We start from the raw sequence: 16,100 nt of genomic DNA, 5'->3' as shown, positions 1-16,100 counted from the left end.
AGCATATCCTCTGCTGTCCCTCAGCAGACTGAGAGACATGGTCAGACCGCCGTATAGTTGTGCAAAAAAGCACATCCATGCTCACTGGGAAGATTTTTAATTGGGTTTTACTATGAAAATAAAACATTGTAAAGATTGTCACCGCTAAGTGTCAGTCAGGGCCACTCTTGGATGCAAATCCAAATAGCACAGTAAAGATAAAATTGTCATCTGCTCTCTGTCTGCTCAGTGTCAAGTGTCTTAGCACTGTTGAGCAGGACTGAAGCTCGGACACTCTGAAGGTTGCAGATGAGAACATTTCACAAGGCTTTGGCAGCAGTTTTCATTCACTTGTTCCTCCTTGTGAAGTACAGCCATGCTAGAGACTGGCAGCCAGTCTCAATTTCTAGTAGCATCTATGTATCAGCATGGCTTTCATTCATTCATCTGGGTCTTGATTCTGTGAATGGAGATTGGGCATTTTGGCAGCATGGTAAGCCATGATTCGTGGTGTGTTAAGGACAGTTTATGAAATGTATACCTCAGGAACATCATGCTGGAGTATGTGTGTGTGTACTTGTATATTCAATTAAGTGGCAGTCAAGGACCTTAGGCCCAGTTTCTAGAGGGAAGGGAAAGAAAGGCCGGGAGAGTGAGGCGCTTTAGCTCTGGTTATTGAGCCGTGGGCAACAGGCCTTCTTTCAGAGATGTGCCTGCCTGTTAGTGGCTACTGCTTTCTGCTGCTGTGACCGACCCTGGAAGTGATTGCCTCAGAGTGGATGTACTTCCTCGTGACAACCCTATGTGTGCCTTGTGCCTATGGCCTCAGAGCAGTGTCCTGGAGGCAGAGCGGGAAGAGGCTCCCCGAGTTGTCAGGCCCCAACCAGAGGTGCCTTAGTACGTCCTTTCTATGGCCATCTTCTCATTGAAATTTCTCCAGCTATAAAAAGTCAGTTTAATCTCTGAACTACCAGGCCATCATAGATGCTGGAGGAAGCCAAGCCGTCCCTGTCCCTGAATAACAGGCCCCAAACTGTCCACATAAAGTGGCAATGCCGCCTCATTGCTTTATCACCTCCATCCCTTCTCTGTTACTTTATTTATTGCCCTGGCAATTCAGATTCAGTTGGAAGTTGAAGAGGGGTCAAGAAATAATCCTCTTAAAACTGCCCGCATTTCCCCCTCTTTCGAGAGCCTAGAGGCTTTGGAAAGGAGGACTGGTCGTAAGTTGTCTTTGTGTATGTCTGGCAGCCAGCTTCCTGATCACTGTGTGGTTAGGAGAGCAGTGTCTTTACTCGCAAGCCCTCCAGGCTAGCATGTGTCCCTAAGGCTGGTGGTAGAAGCCAGGCCTCCCCAGATGACTTTGGATACATGGTTGTATCCAAGTTAAGGCGGCTGGTTCACAGGCATGTGATTTGATGGATGCTACACTTTCTGCTCACCAAGGCCGCCAGGTTGCCCTGCTCAGCAAAGTGGGAGTGCCCCCATCGACCCGCCTCCAGTCCATGAGTCTCCACACCCTCCCCTGCCTGCCTCTGAGCCAGCTTCTCGGTTATCCAGTGAGGAGGGCGAAGGCGATGACAAAGAAGAGTCTGTTGAAAAACTGGACTGTCATTATTCAGGTCATCATCCTCAGCCAGCATCTGTAAGTGCCATGTCCAGCCCGTGTTGCCCTCCCCCACAGTACGGACCAGGCACCTTAGAGGGCCCCAGGGCCTCAACACACCCATGCATGTGGGACTGCTTAGAGTATGAGCAGCTCAGAACAGGTGTCTCTGGGCGGTGGCACACGCTCTGTCTGGGAACTTCTCTCACTGGGGCACGACATTGTCACACATGCTTTGCAGCCCCTGGTACTCAGGGCAGCTGTCCTTCTAATAGCTCCTCTCTTGAAGAAGAAAGCACCCTGGCCAGTGTGCTGGTGTATAGAGTTTGTATTTGCAATCCCATGGAGAAGTTCCTGGAATTCTAGTGAGTTAATTCCAGTCTACCACTTCCAGTGCAACCCAAAGTAAGAATAAAGACACTAAGATATACCATACAGTTATGGGGAGCCAGGAGGTCCTAAATCCAGCCAAGATAGTGGTTCACCAAAACAAATGCCATGACCCAGGGCCTGACCCAGGTTTTATTAATTCTCTACGGAGGCAATGGCTTAGGGATGAGTATAGTGAATGTGGTGGGAAATACATGGATGCCATGAGCTGGGTGAGGTAGGAGATCACTTCTGCAAAATGTAGAGGGCAAGAAATGCAGAGGGAACAATCTGCATAACACAGTGGAGGTGGTATCTCTTTGGAGGTGATGTGTAATCCTTTATGCCTAGAGGTTGGAGCAACGCTCTCCATCTCTCCCACCTCAACCATGTTTTTCTGCTTCAAAGCTTACACATCAGCTTCTCAGCCAGCCCAGTTTACACTGCTTAAAGCCAGTTGAAGGGAAAAAGAAATGGCCCAGCCAGCTCTGTACATGCCAATACATGGAAACAGGGCCGAGGTTGTCTAAAATGGAGATAATTGTTCCTCTCTCAAGGAGAGCCCTCCCTGTGGTCCCCCACACTGGTGTCCTAGGCCGAAAGCACATGGCCCTGTTCTCTCTTCCAGTTTTGCACATTCGGGAGCCGGCAGATCGGTAGAGGCTATTATGTGTTTGACTCCAGGTGGAACCGACTTCGCTGCGCCATCAGCCTCATGGTGGAGAAGCACCTGAACTCGCAGCTGTGGAAGTGAGTGCCGGCAGGAGTGGGGGCGATGTGCAGGGGCCGTCTACAGCAGCCCTGGCTGGAAAGCCACCACCTCACCCACCTATCATTCTGGGGCTCGGGGTTCAAGGTGGAATTCCCACACGTAGACGTAGTTGGGAGTCGGGGGCACGGAAACCAGTCCACTGAAAAGTAAAACTGTCACCAGCTTGTCTTCAGGGAGCTGCTTGCAACAGCGACAGTCACTAACCCTGAGAGCTCCACTGCCAGGGACTTAGGGAACAGGCTTACTTCTCACGGTTATTTGCCAAGTGACTGATAAGTGTTTTAGACAGCGAGGCTGAGATACAGAGTCACATGTCAAGTTAGTGGGACAGGGCCAGGATTCAGACCTGGAAGCCCTTTTTTTCACATGAAGGTGTGCACTGGGAGAAAGACAGGCTGGGGCATTTGGGGAAAGCCTTGTACTGAGACCAGGGCTGGATCAGGAGCTCAGCATGAGGGTGATGTATGGGTTCCAGCTCCAAGGAACCAGACATGAAGCTCTTGAGGGGAAAGTGAAGACAGTTTGAGAAACAACAGGAAAGCAACTACGGTACGTGAGGAGGCCCGAGCCCTGCAGCTGCTGGGCTGGATGTGGATAGACTGCAGCAGGAAGCTCTTGAACGGTTTAGGGACACGGCCCTTGTTGGCAGTTTCGGACATCTTGTGTGACATCACATACACTGGCAGTGGTGGTGAACGCATGCACACACATGTCCCTGAGAGCGTTAGCAGGATCGCTGTTCCCGTGCTCTTGTTTCTGAGGAGTGCTTTGACTGGGAGAAGAGTCAGTCCCCTGGCCGGAAGCGCAGTCAGCCTTGCTTGTGCGCACGTGCTTTCCTTACTAAATGCCTCAGGGCCAGGCCAGGCGCTGTGCTTTGTCACTCAGGGCAGGAGATGCCCAGGCGAAGGTGGAATGCCTCCCAGACCATCCCGATCTGGCAAATGTTTTCAGAGAACAATTTGGAGAACGAGGGTTGGGAACCTAGCATGGTGAACCGTGAGCATTGCTAGCGGGGACTGTTGAGTTGCTCACTTCAGACTCATCCTTTGGGCTCGTTGACCAGTGCTTTCTTGAGTGGACTGTGCCAGCACATCCTCGCTTCCCTGCCCTTGTTTCCCCTCATCTGGAGTGGTCTGCAGCCCAGTGCCCCAGCTGTGTTCCTTTGTGTGCCACCTTTCCCATCTGCCAATTCCTCCTGCTGAAGGGCCTCCTCCCTCCTGATGGAGTGTGGCCCCTGCCCAGAGACAGAACTGGGGCTCGAGGTTCTCCCCACATCAGAACACCCCCAGACAGCTGGCATCTCACCCATGCAGAGTGCCTGGTGGTGGTGGGAGCTGTGTGCATCCTCACACAGGGGAGTCCTTGGTGTTGCTGTCCCCAGATGCATCAATGCGTGGTTCGTGTCCAGCAGTGAGTGAAGGTGCTCTGGTTCTCGTAGCATGTGGGAGAAGTTTTTCCCTCTGTGAGCTTTGAGGAAGCACTATCCCGAGATTCACCATGTGCTGCTCTGCGTGTCTGCTGGAAGCTGTCTTTTCACTTGCCCCAAGGAGGTAGAAGCGGTTTCTTCCACTCCTGGGACTTCTGATTGTTTTTGGTTTCTGTTTTCTTTTTTGTTGGTTTTGGCTGGTTGGTTGGTTGGACTTTTTTGAGACAGGGCCTCTCTGTGTAGTCAACAGTCTTCCTGCCTCGGCCTCCTGAGTAATAGGTTCACAGGCATGTACCACCACATCAGGCTAATGCATCTGTTCTGTTGTGCTATTTTATTTTGCTTTGTTTTTATGGGGCTTAAAGCAAGGGGCTCTGCACTGAGCTACATCCCTACTCCTTTTAAACACATTCCTGCCAGTTTGACCCACTGATGATACATTCATGACTGTCCCATTGGGTAGCTTATTACTTTTACTAGTAAAGACTGACAAGTTATTAAATTCACTTGTACCACCTGTGGCACAGGCTGCCTTATGGGACACCAGGCACGTCTAGGCTGGGCTCAGACTTGCAGTTCTGTCTCAGCGTCTAGAGTGCTGGGGTTACAGGCGTGTATCTCCGTACCCCACTGGACCTCTGGTTTTAAGTCAGTGCAACAATGACAGATGTATGTCACTCAACGAGAAGCTGATGCCTGGGTTTGAAGCAGATGGGAAGGTGGAGCAAGGCCACAGCCCCAGGAGCCATAAGATGCTCCCATTGCAGGGTGCCACTGCGGTGGCCATTCAGCACCCTTGGGATCTGCTGGAAAGTGCCATGCTTCTTGGCAGAGGGATACTCTTCCTAGATGGCATCTGGCATCCTCAAGGTGTTCACAGAAACTTTCACAGTGGCGCAGGTCCCGCCTCCTGCTCAGCACAGACTCTCGTCCAAGAGCAACTCTAGAGTAGCATCCCCCTTACCCCTCAGCCTTAGTGACTCGTGGGCTAAGTGGGTATGAGAAGGTAGTGGGGGTGGATGTGAAGTCCTCTTCCTCAGTCTGTGGAGTTCAGTGGCCATCAGGCCAGCATGTGGGACGTGGCCATGACCCAAGTGTCCTTCCAGGCACCTCTCCTTTCTGGGGCTGCTTACCTTCCCTAGAGCTGCGATCATGACCTCACACCTCCTGCAAGTGCCTGGAATGGTCCCAGTGGATTTTTGCTCATTTTCTTTTTAACTGTTCAAATTGGCAAAACATTCACTTGATCAAAAAACAAAAATTGAATATAAAAAGGCATAAGGTGAAAAGCCTTAATCCCTGTGTCCCCTGCCTTCCCAGTCGCTATCTGTCCCCCACAGACACAAGTTTATCTGTGCAGACAGAGGTCAGTGTGACTAAATACTCTTTTCTTTGCATACTTTTCATCAAAAGGTCAGTAATTGGAAGGACCAATAATTGTTGTACAATTGAAAGTAATTGTTGTTTTGGGAGATCTGTGGACTCTTCATTTCCTTCAGGTTTAGTTCCAGAAAATCTGGTCTTTGGGCTTCATTTTGTGAACCACCTGGGGCCCCCAGCAGCCCCTGCACCGTGAGCAGTGGCACCAGGACCTCAGTAACCAGCACCCCAATGCCTGGGGGCGTGGCATATGGGCCAAGGCCACAGACCCCAAGTTCCTAACAGGTCTCTTTGTGACACCTGTGTCCCTCCTCGGTGAGCTGTGTGGGGTAGGGCCCCACTTCGCAGTCTGGCTGCAGTTGGAGCCACTTCACATGACTCCCACAGCACCACTGTGTGTGTAGTTTACGCTCCGGGGCAAGTTCCTGGCGCGGCTGGAAAGGAGAAGGCCCTGAGTTCAGGCCTGCGCTGTGCTTGCCCCTTGCAACAGAGTCCTAACGCAGCTGCAGGCACTCCCAGTTGGTACTTCTTGTTAACTACTCACTGCTTCTCCACGTTGCTTCTGGAACGCCCTAGGCAGCGATTAGGCCAGCTAGGTCCCTAGAAAGCGGAGGCAGTAGAGCCCGGCAGGCAGAGTGTTTTGACAAGGGCTACCTAGGAATTAGAGCAGAGCCGGCTTGGCACTTGCCTTCTAGTCAGGCCCTTCTTCCTGGTCCATATCTCAGTTTGGTTTTTATTTTGTTAGGGGCTTTTTTGTTTTTTGAGCTTTTTGTTTTTGTTTTTGTCTGAGACTGTTGCCTAGGCTAGTTGAAAACTCCAGGCATAAGTGATCCTACCAAAGTACCTGGGGAATACAGGCACTTCCCTCCATAGCCAGCTGCCTCCTCAGCTTTATTTCTCCCCCAAATCGGAGCTAAAATACAAGGGGGATGTCCCTGGCTTAACAGTCTGAATGCTCGTTTTGTTCCCCCATCACATACCTTGCTCAGATGTTACAACACAGCTGAAACCCCCTTGTGCAGAGTATAGACCCACAGTTGCTATTGACTAGCTCCCCACTTCTCCTGAACCCCTCAGTATTTATGGAGTGTGCTCTCAGCACCAGGCTGCAGTGGACCCTAAGCTGTGGCTTGCTTAGTCTGGGAATGAGGGCAGTGTGAGTCTCTGGGGCTCTTCCCAGGAGGAGATGTCAAGTCCGGCCGAAAGCAGGAGCACGGCTCGGGTGGGGGTGGTCTGAGCAGAGGTGGTGGCATCTCCTGGGAATGGAACACAGAGCCGTGACTGGACTCGGGAGCACATGGGGCCAGGTGGAAGTGGGGGTGAGCCACACGCCGTGACAGTACAGCTTGCCAGGGCACATGCCTCGGGGCTGCCTGGATCTGCACTCAGCCCTTGGGCAGCGTGTGCCAGATCCTCCATCGGGTTTCTGGGAGCTGCGATACTGGTACCTCTCCCTCATTGCCTTTTCCTTGCAGGAAAATCCCGCCAGTACCCAGCACCACATCGCCTGTCTCCATGCGTGCTCCTCACCGGACAAACTCTGTGCCCACGTCACAGGGTGGGGTTAGCTATCTTTCAGCAGCCACTGTCTCCGCATCCCCTGTTCTGCTGTCCTCTGCCTGCATCTCCCCGAATAGCAAATCGGTACCAGCTCATGGAACCACGCTAAATGCGCAGCCCACCGCCTCCGGGGCGATGGATCCTGTTTGCGGCATGCAGTCCCGACAAGTGTCTTCCTCGTCCTCATCCCCATCCACGCCCTCCGGCCTGTCCTCAGTCCCCTCATCCCCCATGTCCAGGAAACCTCAGAAGTTGAAATCCAGCAAGTCTTTGAGGCCCAAGGAGTCCTCTGGAAACAGCACTAACTGTCACAACGCCAGTAGTAGTAATAGTGGCGGCTCAGGAAAGAAGCGCAAAAACAGTTCCCCACTGTTAGTCCACTCTTCCTCCTCTTCCTCCTCTTCTTCTCATTCCATGGAGTCCTTTAGGAAAAACTGTGTGGCTCACTCTGGGTCCCCCTACCCGTCCACAGTGACATCCTCCCACGGCCTGGGTCTCAGCTGTGTAACAAACCGCACGCACCCGGGGAGCCTCCGGCACGAGCAGTCAGGGAGGGGCCCCCCTGGTGGGAGCCCCACAGAATCCATCAAGCGCATGAGTGTGATGGTGAATAGCAGTGACTCCACACTTTCGCTGGGCCCATTTGTCCACCAGGCCAGCGAGCTGCCCGTCAACTCCCACGGCAGTTTTTCCCACTCACACACTCCTCTGGACAAGCTCATAGGAAAGAAGAGAAAGTGTACCCCTGGCTCGAGCAGCATCAACAACAGCAGTAGCAAACCCACGAAGGTTGCCAAATTGCCACCCATGAACAACGTCCACATGAAACACACAGGCACCATCCCAGGGGCGCAAGGCCTGACGAACAGTTCTCTTCTGCACCAGGTAGGACCCGGACTGGAGCCCCTGGGCCGCCCATGCCTGTCCCTTGGTTCAGTCGCCTGCCACAGATCTGTGTGCTTGGGTTAGTCGATTTGCCTGTGAACAGTCACTTCGGGTGTCTTCTCAAAAGGGGGCAGCGTCCATGGCATGGAAGGTAAAACAGGCCCACTCTGCAGGATTTCTGATGCCTGCCAGAGATGCTCCTGGGGGTAAGGAAGCTAGAAAATGCCTTCAGCAGACAGGGCTGAGGAAGGCACCTGGCATGACAGCAAGGCCAGCACTGGAGGTCCCACTCCAGAGCTGCCAGCTGCTGGCACTTCCCAGAGAGTGGCTCTGCAGATAGATGTTCCCGTGAAGAAAGTGGGGTGAAATCAGAGGGATCTAGAAGAGTCGAGTTAAGACTTAGAAAGCCTGTCCTGTTTTTCACCTTTAGCAATTACAGGGCTTGTGGTTAACTTTCACTTTGTATTTTCTCCCCTCTGTTTTCAGGGGTGGTAAGAAAACAGGGTTTGTATGGGGTACCCGAAGACTGAAACCTCATTCCAAGTTATTAGTTCATAAAAGAAGCGTATGGCGGGCCCTTGGTAGGAGGTGACAGAGGGGTTTGCGAATTTGAGATTAACCACCGTTTGTCCTTTTGCTTTCTCGTTGTCTTTCCCGATCTTCTTTGCTGCTGCCTTTCGTGCTCGCCTTCTCCTGCAGCTGTCTCTTCTGCCCCCTTCGCTCTAACCGCAGCTCATCTCTGCTCTTGTTATTTCATCCTTCAGGATATCTCCTCAGCTTGCTTACGAACAGGAATTTCAGCAGCAGCACCCCAGAGCCCTGACTTAAAATGTGAGGCTCTTTTCTACGTCTTTTCCCCTTTCCTTTCCTTCAGCACTTACCTCAAATGCCACATTGGGAATTTTTTAGAAAATACTGGGGAGTTTCTTACTGTTGAATAACTTCCCTCCAGTATTTTGTCATTTAACCAGTATGTCAGAGGTGTGGGGAGAATAACTGAATTTAAGTAGCTGCTTAGATTATGGGCTATCAGCATGTTGTCTGGTGTTTTTAAAGCGAGGTTCTTGGCAAAATGAGAATTGTGCTGTCCACCAAGTCCTTGACTTACAAATACCCACATGAGGAACTTGGGCAGGTGTACTGTATAAGACTCACTTGGTCAGCTCACAAGTGAGTCCAGCTTCCATGAACAGTCCTCCTGGGAGGGAGCTGTTCTGAAGTTGGGGAGGTACTCTGCTGCTTGTTTTGCAGTTAGCATAATTCGGTGGTGGCACAGCTATGGTACGTGTGCCACAGCAGGCTCACCACGCCTGGATAGTTCATGTTGGGCATGGCAGCGTCCAGTAGTACCCATCCCTTAAAGGTTGGCTGTGCATATGGTGCCCCAGTACACCTGGCCCTTCACCTCCAGGGGCTGTGATGCCCATCCCACATTCGTGTCACCACACACATACCATATCTCCGTTTAGACAGCAGTGTGTGCCCAGCTGCCCCAGGGAACAAAGAGAATGGTTGAGGTAGCAGAACAGGGCCAGCAGAGAGAAGTAACAGTGCTTCTGGAAAATTGAAGCCTATGCTCCCTGGTACTTCTGTTAGCAGTTTTACAGAAAAGCTGCGGATTTGGACTTGGATATGAAATGTAGGTACTTTTAGAAGCATATACATGGTGTGGTCCATTTGGCTTCCGGCCAAGTTTGGACTTATGACTGCCCAGGTAACCTCAGACATTCACCATCTGGGAGGACTAGTGTCCCACTGAACAGACCCACATCATCTAATGTGGGGATCTTTTCTTAGACCAGTTCGAACTTAAATTTGTGTTTGAGAACCCTTGCCGGTACGCATAGGAGTGCTGTTGGTTTCGCTGCACAAACCCTAGGGGACTATGGCTAGAGAGGAGGATGAGTGAGCCCAAGCTGTTCCACTTCCAAGGTTGCCTGTCTGCCGAAAGGAGCCTGTAGGTGCCGTGAGAGTGTCAGGGAATCGCAGTTCCGTAGTACTTCAAACAATGCTGCTCTTAGAAAGTAGAAGCATGACCTGCTGTTCTATGCACAGGAGTAGGGCCTTCTGGAAAGCTGGGTGTCTAGGCAGGTACCCCCGCCACCAGCCACTGTGCTATCATGGCTCCTGGTGAGCTGCTGCCAAGCCCGGCTTCCTGCCGCATGGGAACTGCAAGGGGTGCAAGCTGTCATACCTGTGTCTGCCAGCCCACGTGGCCTTGGAAGACTTTCAAGGATGCAGAATCAGAATACAGAGCCAGAAGGCAACCACCAGTCTTTCTCTAAATTAGCAGACCAGGCCTACATCTCCTCTAATCAGTTTTCCGAAAGTCAATCTCAAGAAATCTGTGTCCAGGGACAGCACAGGCTTGGAAGGCCAGGGCCTTATTCTGTAGCTGGGATCATAGCTCCATAGGGTATCTTGCTGGGGACTAGGGCCACGTACAGCTGCTAGCTCACTCTTCTTCTTTTCCCCACTCCCTCTGTTTTGAAAGCCAAAGGCGCGTCCCTGACAGCTGAGCACAGCACGGGGAGGAATCATCCGGACACTTTTGAGGACAAGTTGCACCTCCACTCAGCGCTCTGGACTCCCTGATGCCTTGAAGTCGTGTCCTGGCTTCCTTGGCCTCAAGGGCGCCAGCCAGGTGGCTGTTTCCCAAGGATCTCCCCGGAGCTATGTCTGCAGCAGTGAGTACTCGTAAAGGACACTGGATCAGGTCAGCCACCGGATTGCTGTCATCAGTGTTAAAGTGGTCTGGACTGCTTGCTACCAATCTGTGAGGAATTGTTGTTTTTGTCTTGTTTTTAACTTGCAGTATATCATGGAGCCACTCTTCAGGTTTATTGGCTGGGCAAGAGCGTTACTGTAGATTTCCCTTTCTCCCCCTCCCTGCAGATTATTTCAGCACTGACTTCTGTAGGTCACGTTGCAGCCGGTAGGCACCTTAGCTCTGGAGACAGGGCCCTTCCAGGGACCTTCCAGAGGACAGAGCGCCATGCCCTGAGTGACCTCTAGAAGAAGGGATACTGGCTTTTGACTCTTACAGCAGTGTTCAGAAGTACAGTATGGACATTGGTGCAAGATGTCGGGACAGACTCGCCCAGCCTTTTGCAAGTAATTTGAAGTAAGAAGCTACCAGAAGTTTTGAACTTACAAACTGCTTTGAAGCCACTGATGCCCAGGCAGCCAGTATAAAGCATAGCGGAGGCTAACTTTTCATGGTACAAAAGCAATTCTGTGTGATTTAAGAAAAGGATGAAAATGCAAACTAGTTTTGATAATGGACAGCCAAACTGGGGGAGGGGTCAGAATGGGAAGGGTAAAATCACAATGTTGTGGGGGTGGGGGAGGCTTCTATCAAGATTTCCAAAGAGATGGGATTTTCTTAGCCTTTAGGTTTTCTTGTTAAACCGTATGTCAGATTGGGTTGACTGTCCTACCCAGTGTTTTTTAAAGAATTGCCTTTTTAAAGTGAAATTATTAGGATGTACTTAAACATTTCCAAGGCATCACCCCCATCCTCTTTGGAAGTTGCCCTGGGAGTAAGTACATTTTTCTGCCTCCTGTACTCCTGGCTTGTGTGTGCCCCACCTGCTCTCAGCCACTGCTGAAGGTGACCTGGCTGCAGGTGGGGTGGGCAGCAGATCCCAAGGCAGAGAAGTGGTTGGGCACTGAACCTGCCTTGCGGTGCCCACCTGGAGGCTGTGGTGAGGTGTGCAGTGCTTGACCCAACCAATGCCGTTTCTTGGACTCCATGCCAGCTGTCTTCCTGATAGTGTTTTAGAGCCTCCCAGATATTCCGCCTGTGCCACACCCGAGGGGAAACTAAAGCAGTACAGCCTGAGGAGGTGCTGTTGAGTGCTGGGGTGACGGCCGCCACCACAGCTCCTAGGCTGAGACCCCAGTCCTCTGAGGAGAAGGCATGGAGAAGGCTGAACACAGGGTAGGATTTCAAGGCTCCGCTCACCGCCCTGGCCAGAGCCAGTCAGTGCAGCCTTTTTCCCTATAGTTCTTGGGTTACAAACTTAAGTTTCAGGGAATTTCAAGTCAACAACAGGTAGAATGAATAAATACTTGGTTACCAGCCTAATAATGTGAATTACTACAGAATTATTCTTATTACGTAAGAATACAAAGACTTTATGCAGATACTTTAGCTATAAATTGATGTAAAATATTGATTTTTTAAAGGAAGGGGCGAACAGTATCTTGTTCACTTATTATGCAATCAATCAGTAAATGTTTTTTAAAAGATACTATATGGAAGCTAGTAAGGAGAGAGCATGGATGGGCCAGTTTGGTGCAGAGAAATCAGTCTGGTTATCCCATTCCAGTAGGGGAGAGAGGGCTGAGAGGGAATCAGAGCGTCCTTAGTGATTCCTTGGTAACAAGTGCAATGGGTACAGGCAGAATTTACTTTCAGAGCCAAGGGGACTTGATGATGGTTATAAATTAAGTTGTTTTTAGTGATGGGATTTATAGACAGATCATGTTGTTCCGAAAGATGTGAATAGGATCCATGATAGCAAGCTGATTCAGGATAATGTAGATACTTAGATTAGAGAGTGCTGATCATTTGATTTCTTAGACTGAGGTTTTAATTGAATTTCATTATGTCTCCCAGTAATACACAGAACAGCGGGATTAGGAAATTAGCCATTTGGATTCTGCCTGCCACAAACAGACCCATTCTAAACAGTGCTATTAAATTTTAGACTGTTCAAATGTTTTATTTTCTCCAAAAACTACTTTTTATTATGACAAACAATTAAGACCATTTAAAAACACGGGAGTACAACTATTTTTTTGAATTAAATTAACTTACCAGAACCAAATTTGCAGTGGTTGGGTTGTTTCTAGACAGACTTTGGTATCAATTTAAAACCAAGATAATTTTTATATTCTTTCCAATAGAATTTCATGACAACTTCTGCAGTTTTCTTAGCCTACAAAAAAAAAAAAAAAAAAAAAAAAAAAAGTGCTGCAATGATGAACAAAGAATTATACAAAACCTACTTTTGTATCTTTATTTTGGGATTTCTTGTTCTATTATAAATATGGAAGTATCCCTATTTCAGAAGACATATTTTGTTAAAAATGAATTGTACATATTTAAATATGTATTTTTGCACAGGTCTTTTTTTCTGATATCCTGTTTTGGTACAATTGAGATCATCTAGTATTTATTTATTAATTAATAAAAGTAAATACCTTTTTATAATTTGAAGTGGTTCACTGCCAAGCCGATAGTTCTGGAACCCGCCTCCTTTACAGTTTTGGGGACTGCTCTGTGGAAGTCTCTGTCCCTTTAACGTCTCAGAAGTGGACTCGTCCAGAAGCGGGCATTGATTGCTTCTCCCCAGCTGCCTGATTTCCCAGTAGACTACACGTAACTAAGTGACACACTGCTTTTCTTCTGTTAGTGTTGTGTGTGTGTGAGTTTGTGTGAGTGAGCGTGCGTGTGCATGTGTGCCTGTGTGTATACACTCTGTGCACATGTATGTTACTAGTATGTGATACGATTTCAGACTAATGGAAAAAAACTGAAAGTGCCTGAACCTAGTTTTAAGCTTAGACAGATTCTCTTTTAAAAGACTTGAATGTTCAGTTGAACTTTTGGAGTTTGCTTTTTCCACCTAAATATTGTTTGTAAAATTTTAGGGGGGAGGAGTTGAAAACTACCAATGCTGGTGATTTTATAAGGTATTTTACAGTTCAGATCTTTTGGTTCACAGTACTAAGCTGGTAATGGGTTACCCAGTGACACCAAGGGTTCCAATCTCCTGTCCGCCAGCAGCTTACATTTGTCTGTTTTGTTACTCATGAAATACAGAGTTTAAAAGAGAACATTTAAAATATTTGTATTCCAAAAATATAACACAAAGAAGTACCTCTGAGAACATTGAAAAAAAATGTGTAATTTGAAAAAACGTAACTTACAAAGGCAGCTGTCTTCCTGCAAGAGAGTTCTGTTGCCAAGGAATTTCTTAATGTTTCATTCTGTCCTGGGGTGGGGTGGACTCTGAAAAATGATTGTTAAAAGTTTCATTGTTTAGAAGAAAATCATTTCTACATTTTGTGCGAGACATTTTACATCGTCAGATCATTTAAGTGAGCACTACATACTGTCAGTGTGAATGTAGGGCTTTTGAAAGCATCTTGCTGTTTTTGAGCTTGGTTCTAAAGCAATCTCCTGTGTTGAAATGTGTGAATAGTTTGATAATTTGTACACATAATCAAGAGCATCTCAGCTGGACTTGTGTTGGCTGCTGTATAGAACATGAACAAATGTCAAGGGATAGAAAATTACTTTGGATATTTAAAAGAGAAGAAATATATAGTCTATTTGTTTTGTAACAAGTTTCTGTAAATAAAATAATTTATACTATTTATAAGAAAAAGTTGTGCTTTGCTTTATGAGAAATTAGTTTGTGGAACAAACATGTTACTAAATGGGCAATAAAATTAGGACTTCTCAATAAATAAGGTTGGCTGCATGAAATACTGGACACGTTTCTGCCTCATTGTGCTACCCAACCCTCCTGGTGTAGTTGGCTTTTTTCCATTTCTGGGATCAGACACCCTTGCAAAAACACCATCACAGCCCTCTCCCGTACCAGCTCAAAACTTCCAAATGTTGAGGACGTTTCTGATTGTGGACACAAAGCCTCGCCTGGAATAAACGAAGGACTGCATCGTAGACAGTGGACGCTACTCTGTTCTGGCCTTTGGGTCTGTGATGGAGACAGGCACTGACAGCGGGAGAAGCGTATTCTGTTTGCACTTGCTGATGTAAACTTGAAGACCTGCAGTCAGGTAGGGTTAGATTTCGGGGTTGCTTTGGTTTTGTTCGAGTGTGTACCTCCCTTACTGGCGATATAAGTGCCTTTTAGTTAGAGCACAAGACAATCCTTTATTTCTAGGAATCTGGCTAGTTTTGCCATTTCAAAATAAATCAGGCAGTTGCATGGGACCACAGATACCGGGGTGGCTTAGGATTTCGAGGAATAGGCCAAGGGTGGACAACAGGGTAGGATTCTGAGTATCACTGCAGGGTTAATTCCCAAAAGCAGAGTGCTTGCGGTTCCTGAGAGAGGCTGTGCAGTGTAGGGAGAGCACTGGACCTGGGCCCCTTGAAGGCTGGTCTGACCACCATGGTTTACCTGCTGTGTGGTGCTTAGAGGTGAGAGGAGACGGAGACCACTGCTCAGCTCTAAGTGGACACAGGAGAGGACAGAGCTGGAGGTCTCTAATAGGTAGTGAGCACAGCAGGCTATTTCTCCCAGGTGGCATCAGGTTTGGAGAAAACACCTGGAGTAAGGGCGGAGATACAGTGGCCAGGAAAGTACAAGGGCCACAAACTGGACTTACCTTGGCTCCAGTTGCTGAGGATGAGCAGCCTCCAAAACACAGTAATGTTCATAGAATTGATATTCTGCTACTAAGGAAAAGCAGCCCACAGAGGGCTGGTGAGTCCCTGGCAGTGTTGGCTGAGTGGTCCCTCCCTAGGGCTCTCTATTGGCTGGTGATCGTTCATTGTCAGATCGTCGTCCATTTATCTCTTACCCGCTTGGACAGGGAAAATGATGCCATTACAGTAGATTTCTAAATTCAAGGAGGTCAGCTACCAACCTCGACCATATACTTCGCTGTCCTGTGGCTTGGACTGGAGTGTACATTGTATCTTTTGCATGTCTTCAGAAATGGAAAAATGATGTACATCTGTGGATCCATGGCTAAGAAACTGCAACTCATGGCTGGCAGAGCTCGTGTTTTCGAGATAGGGTCACACGTCCCTCCCCACAGCCACTGCAGAGGGGTGGTGGTTCCTAACCATTACAGAGACAGTAGCCCCCTCCCGGGCCCCAGCCCATCACACGGGCAGGTAGGTACCAGCTATTCATCATCCTTGTTCCAAATAAAAATGGGAAATGGCATTGAGAATTAATTTGGAACTTGAAGTCATTATTTGGTTTGTTGATGATTGTGAATGTCTGGTCAGGTGACCACAGCCTGAGCCAGTTTGGTTGGGAGTGGTCCACATGATCAAGAGTCCCAGTCGGCATCCTGTCACTTGGGTCAGGTCAGAATGGATACAGGACGTGAACAGAAATGGACTTTAG

The 16,100-nt window shown here is 48.8% G+C and overlaps 1 protein-coding gene across 5 annotated transcripts in view; it reads left to right on the top strand.

Moving 5' to 3' along the window:
- The window catches only part of Atxn7 (ataxin 7), a 148,645-nt gene extending 134,166 nt beyond the window's left edge, over positions 1 to 14,479 (top strand). For 4 of the 5 annotated variants that reach the window (XM_063257139.1, XM_063257140.1, XM_063257138.1 and 1 more), the window contains 5 exons: positions 1,426 to 1,624; positions 2,583 to 2,704; positions 7,008 to 7,977; positions 8,742 to 8,808; positions 10,472 to 14,479. In XM_063257139.1, the coding sequence (XP_063113209.1) occupies positions 1,426 to 1,624; positions 2,583 to 2,704; positions 7,008 to 7,977; positions 8,742 to 8,808; positions 10,472 to 10,572 (1,459 nt within the window). In that variant the 3' untranslated portion in view covers positions 10,573 to 14,479. The remainder of the gene's footprint in view (positions 1 to 1,425; positions 1,625 to 2,582; positions 2,705 to 7,007; positions 7,978 to 8,741; positions 8,809 to 10,471) is intronic. The other variant, XM_063257141.1, reaches the window with a different exon arrangement.
- The last annotated feature ends 1,621 nt before the right edge of the window (positions 14,480 to 16,100 follow it).

This window comes from Cavia porcellus, unplaced genomic scaffold (assembly GCF_034190915.1).
Source record: "Cavia porcellus strain 051 isolate PalLab524CR breed Dunkin Hartley unplaced genomic scaffold, mCavPor4.1 scaffold_10, whole genome shotgun sequence".
Lineage (NCBI taxonomy): Eukaryota > Metazoa > Chordata > Mammalia > Rodentia > Caviidae > Cavia > Cavia porcellus.
This window is presented reverse-complemented; position numbering and strand designations above follow the sequence as displayed.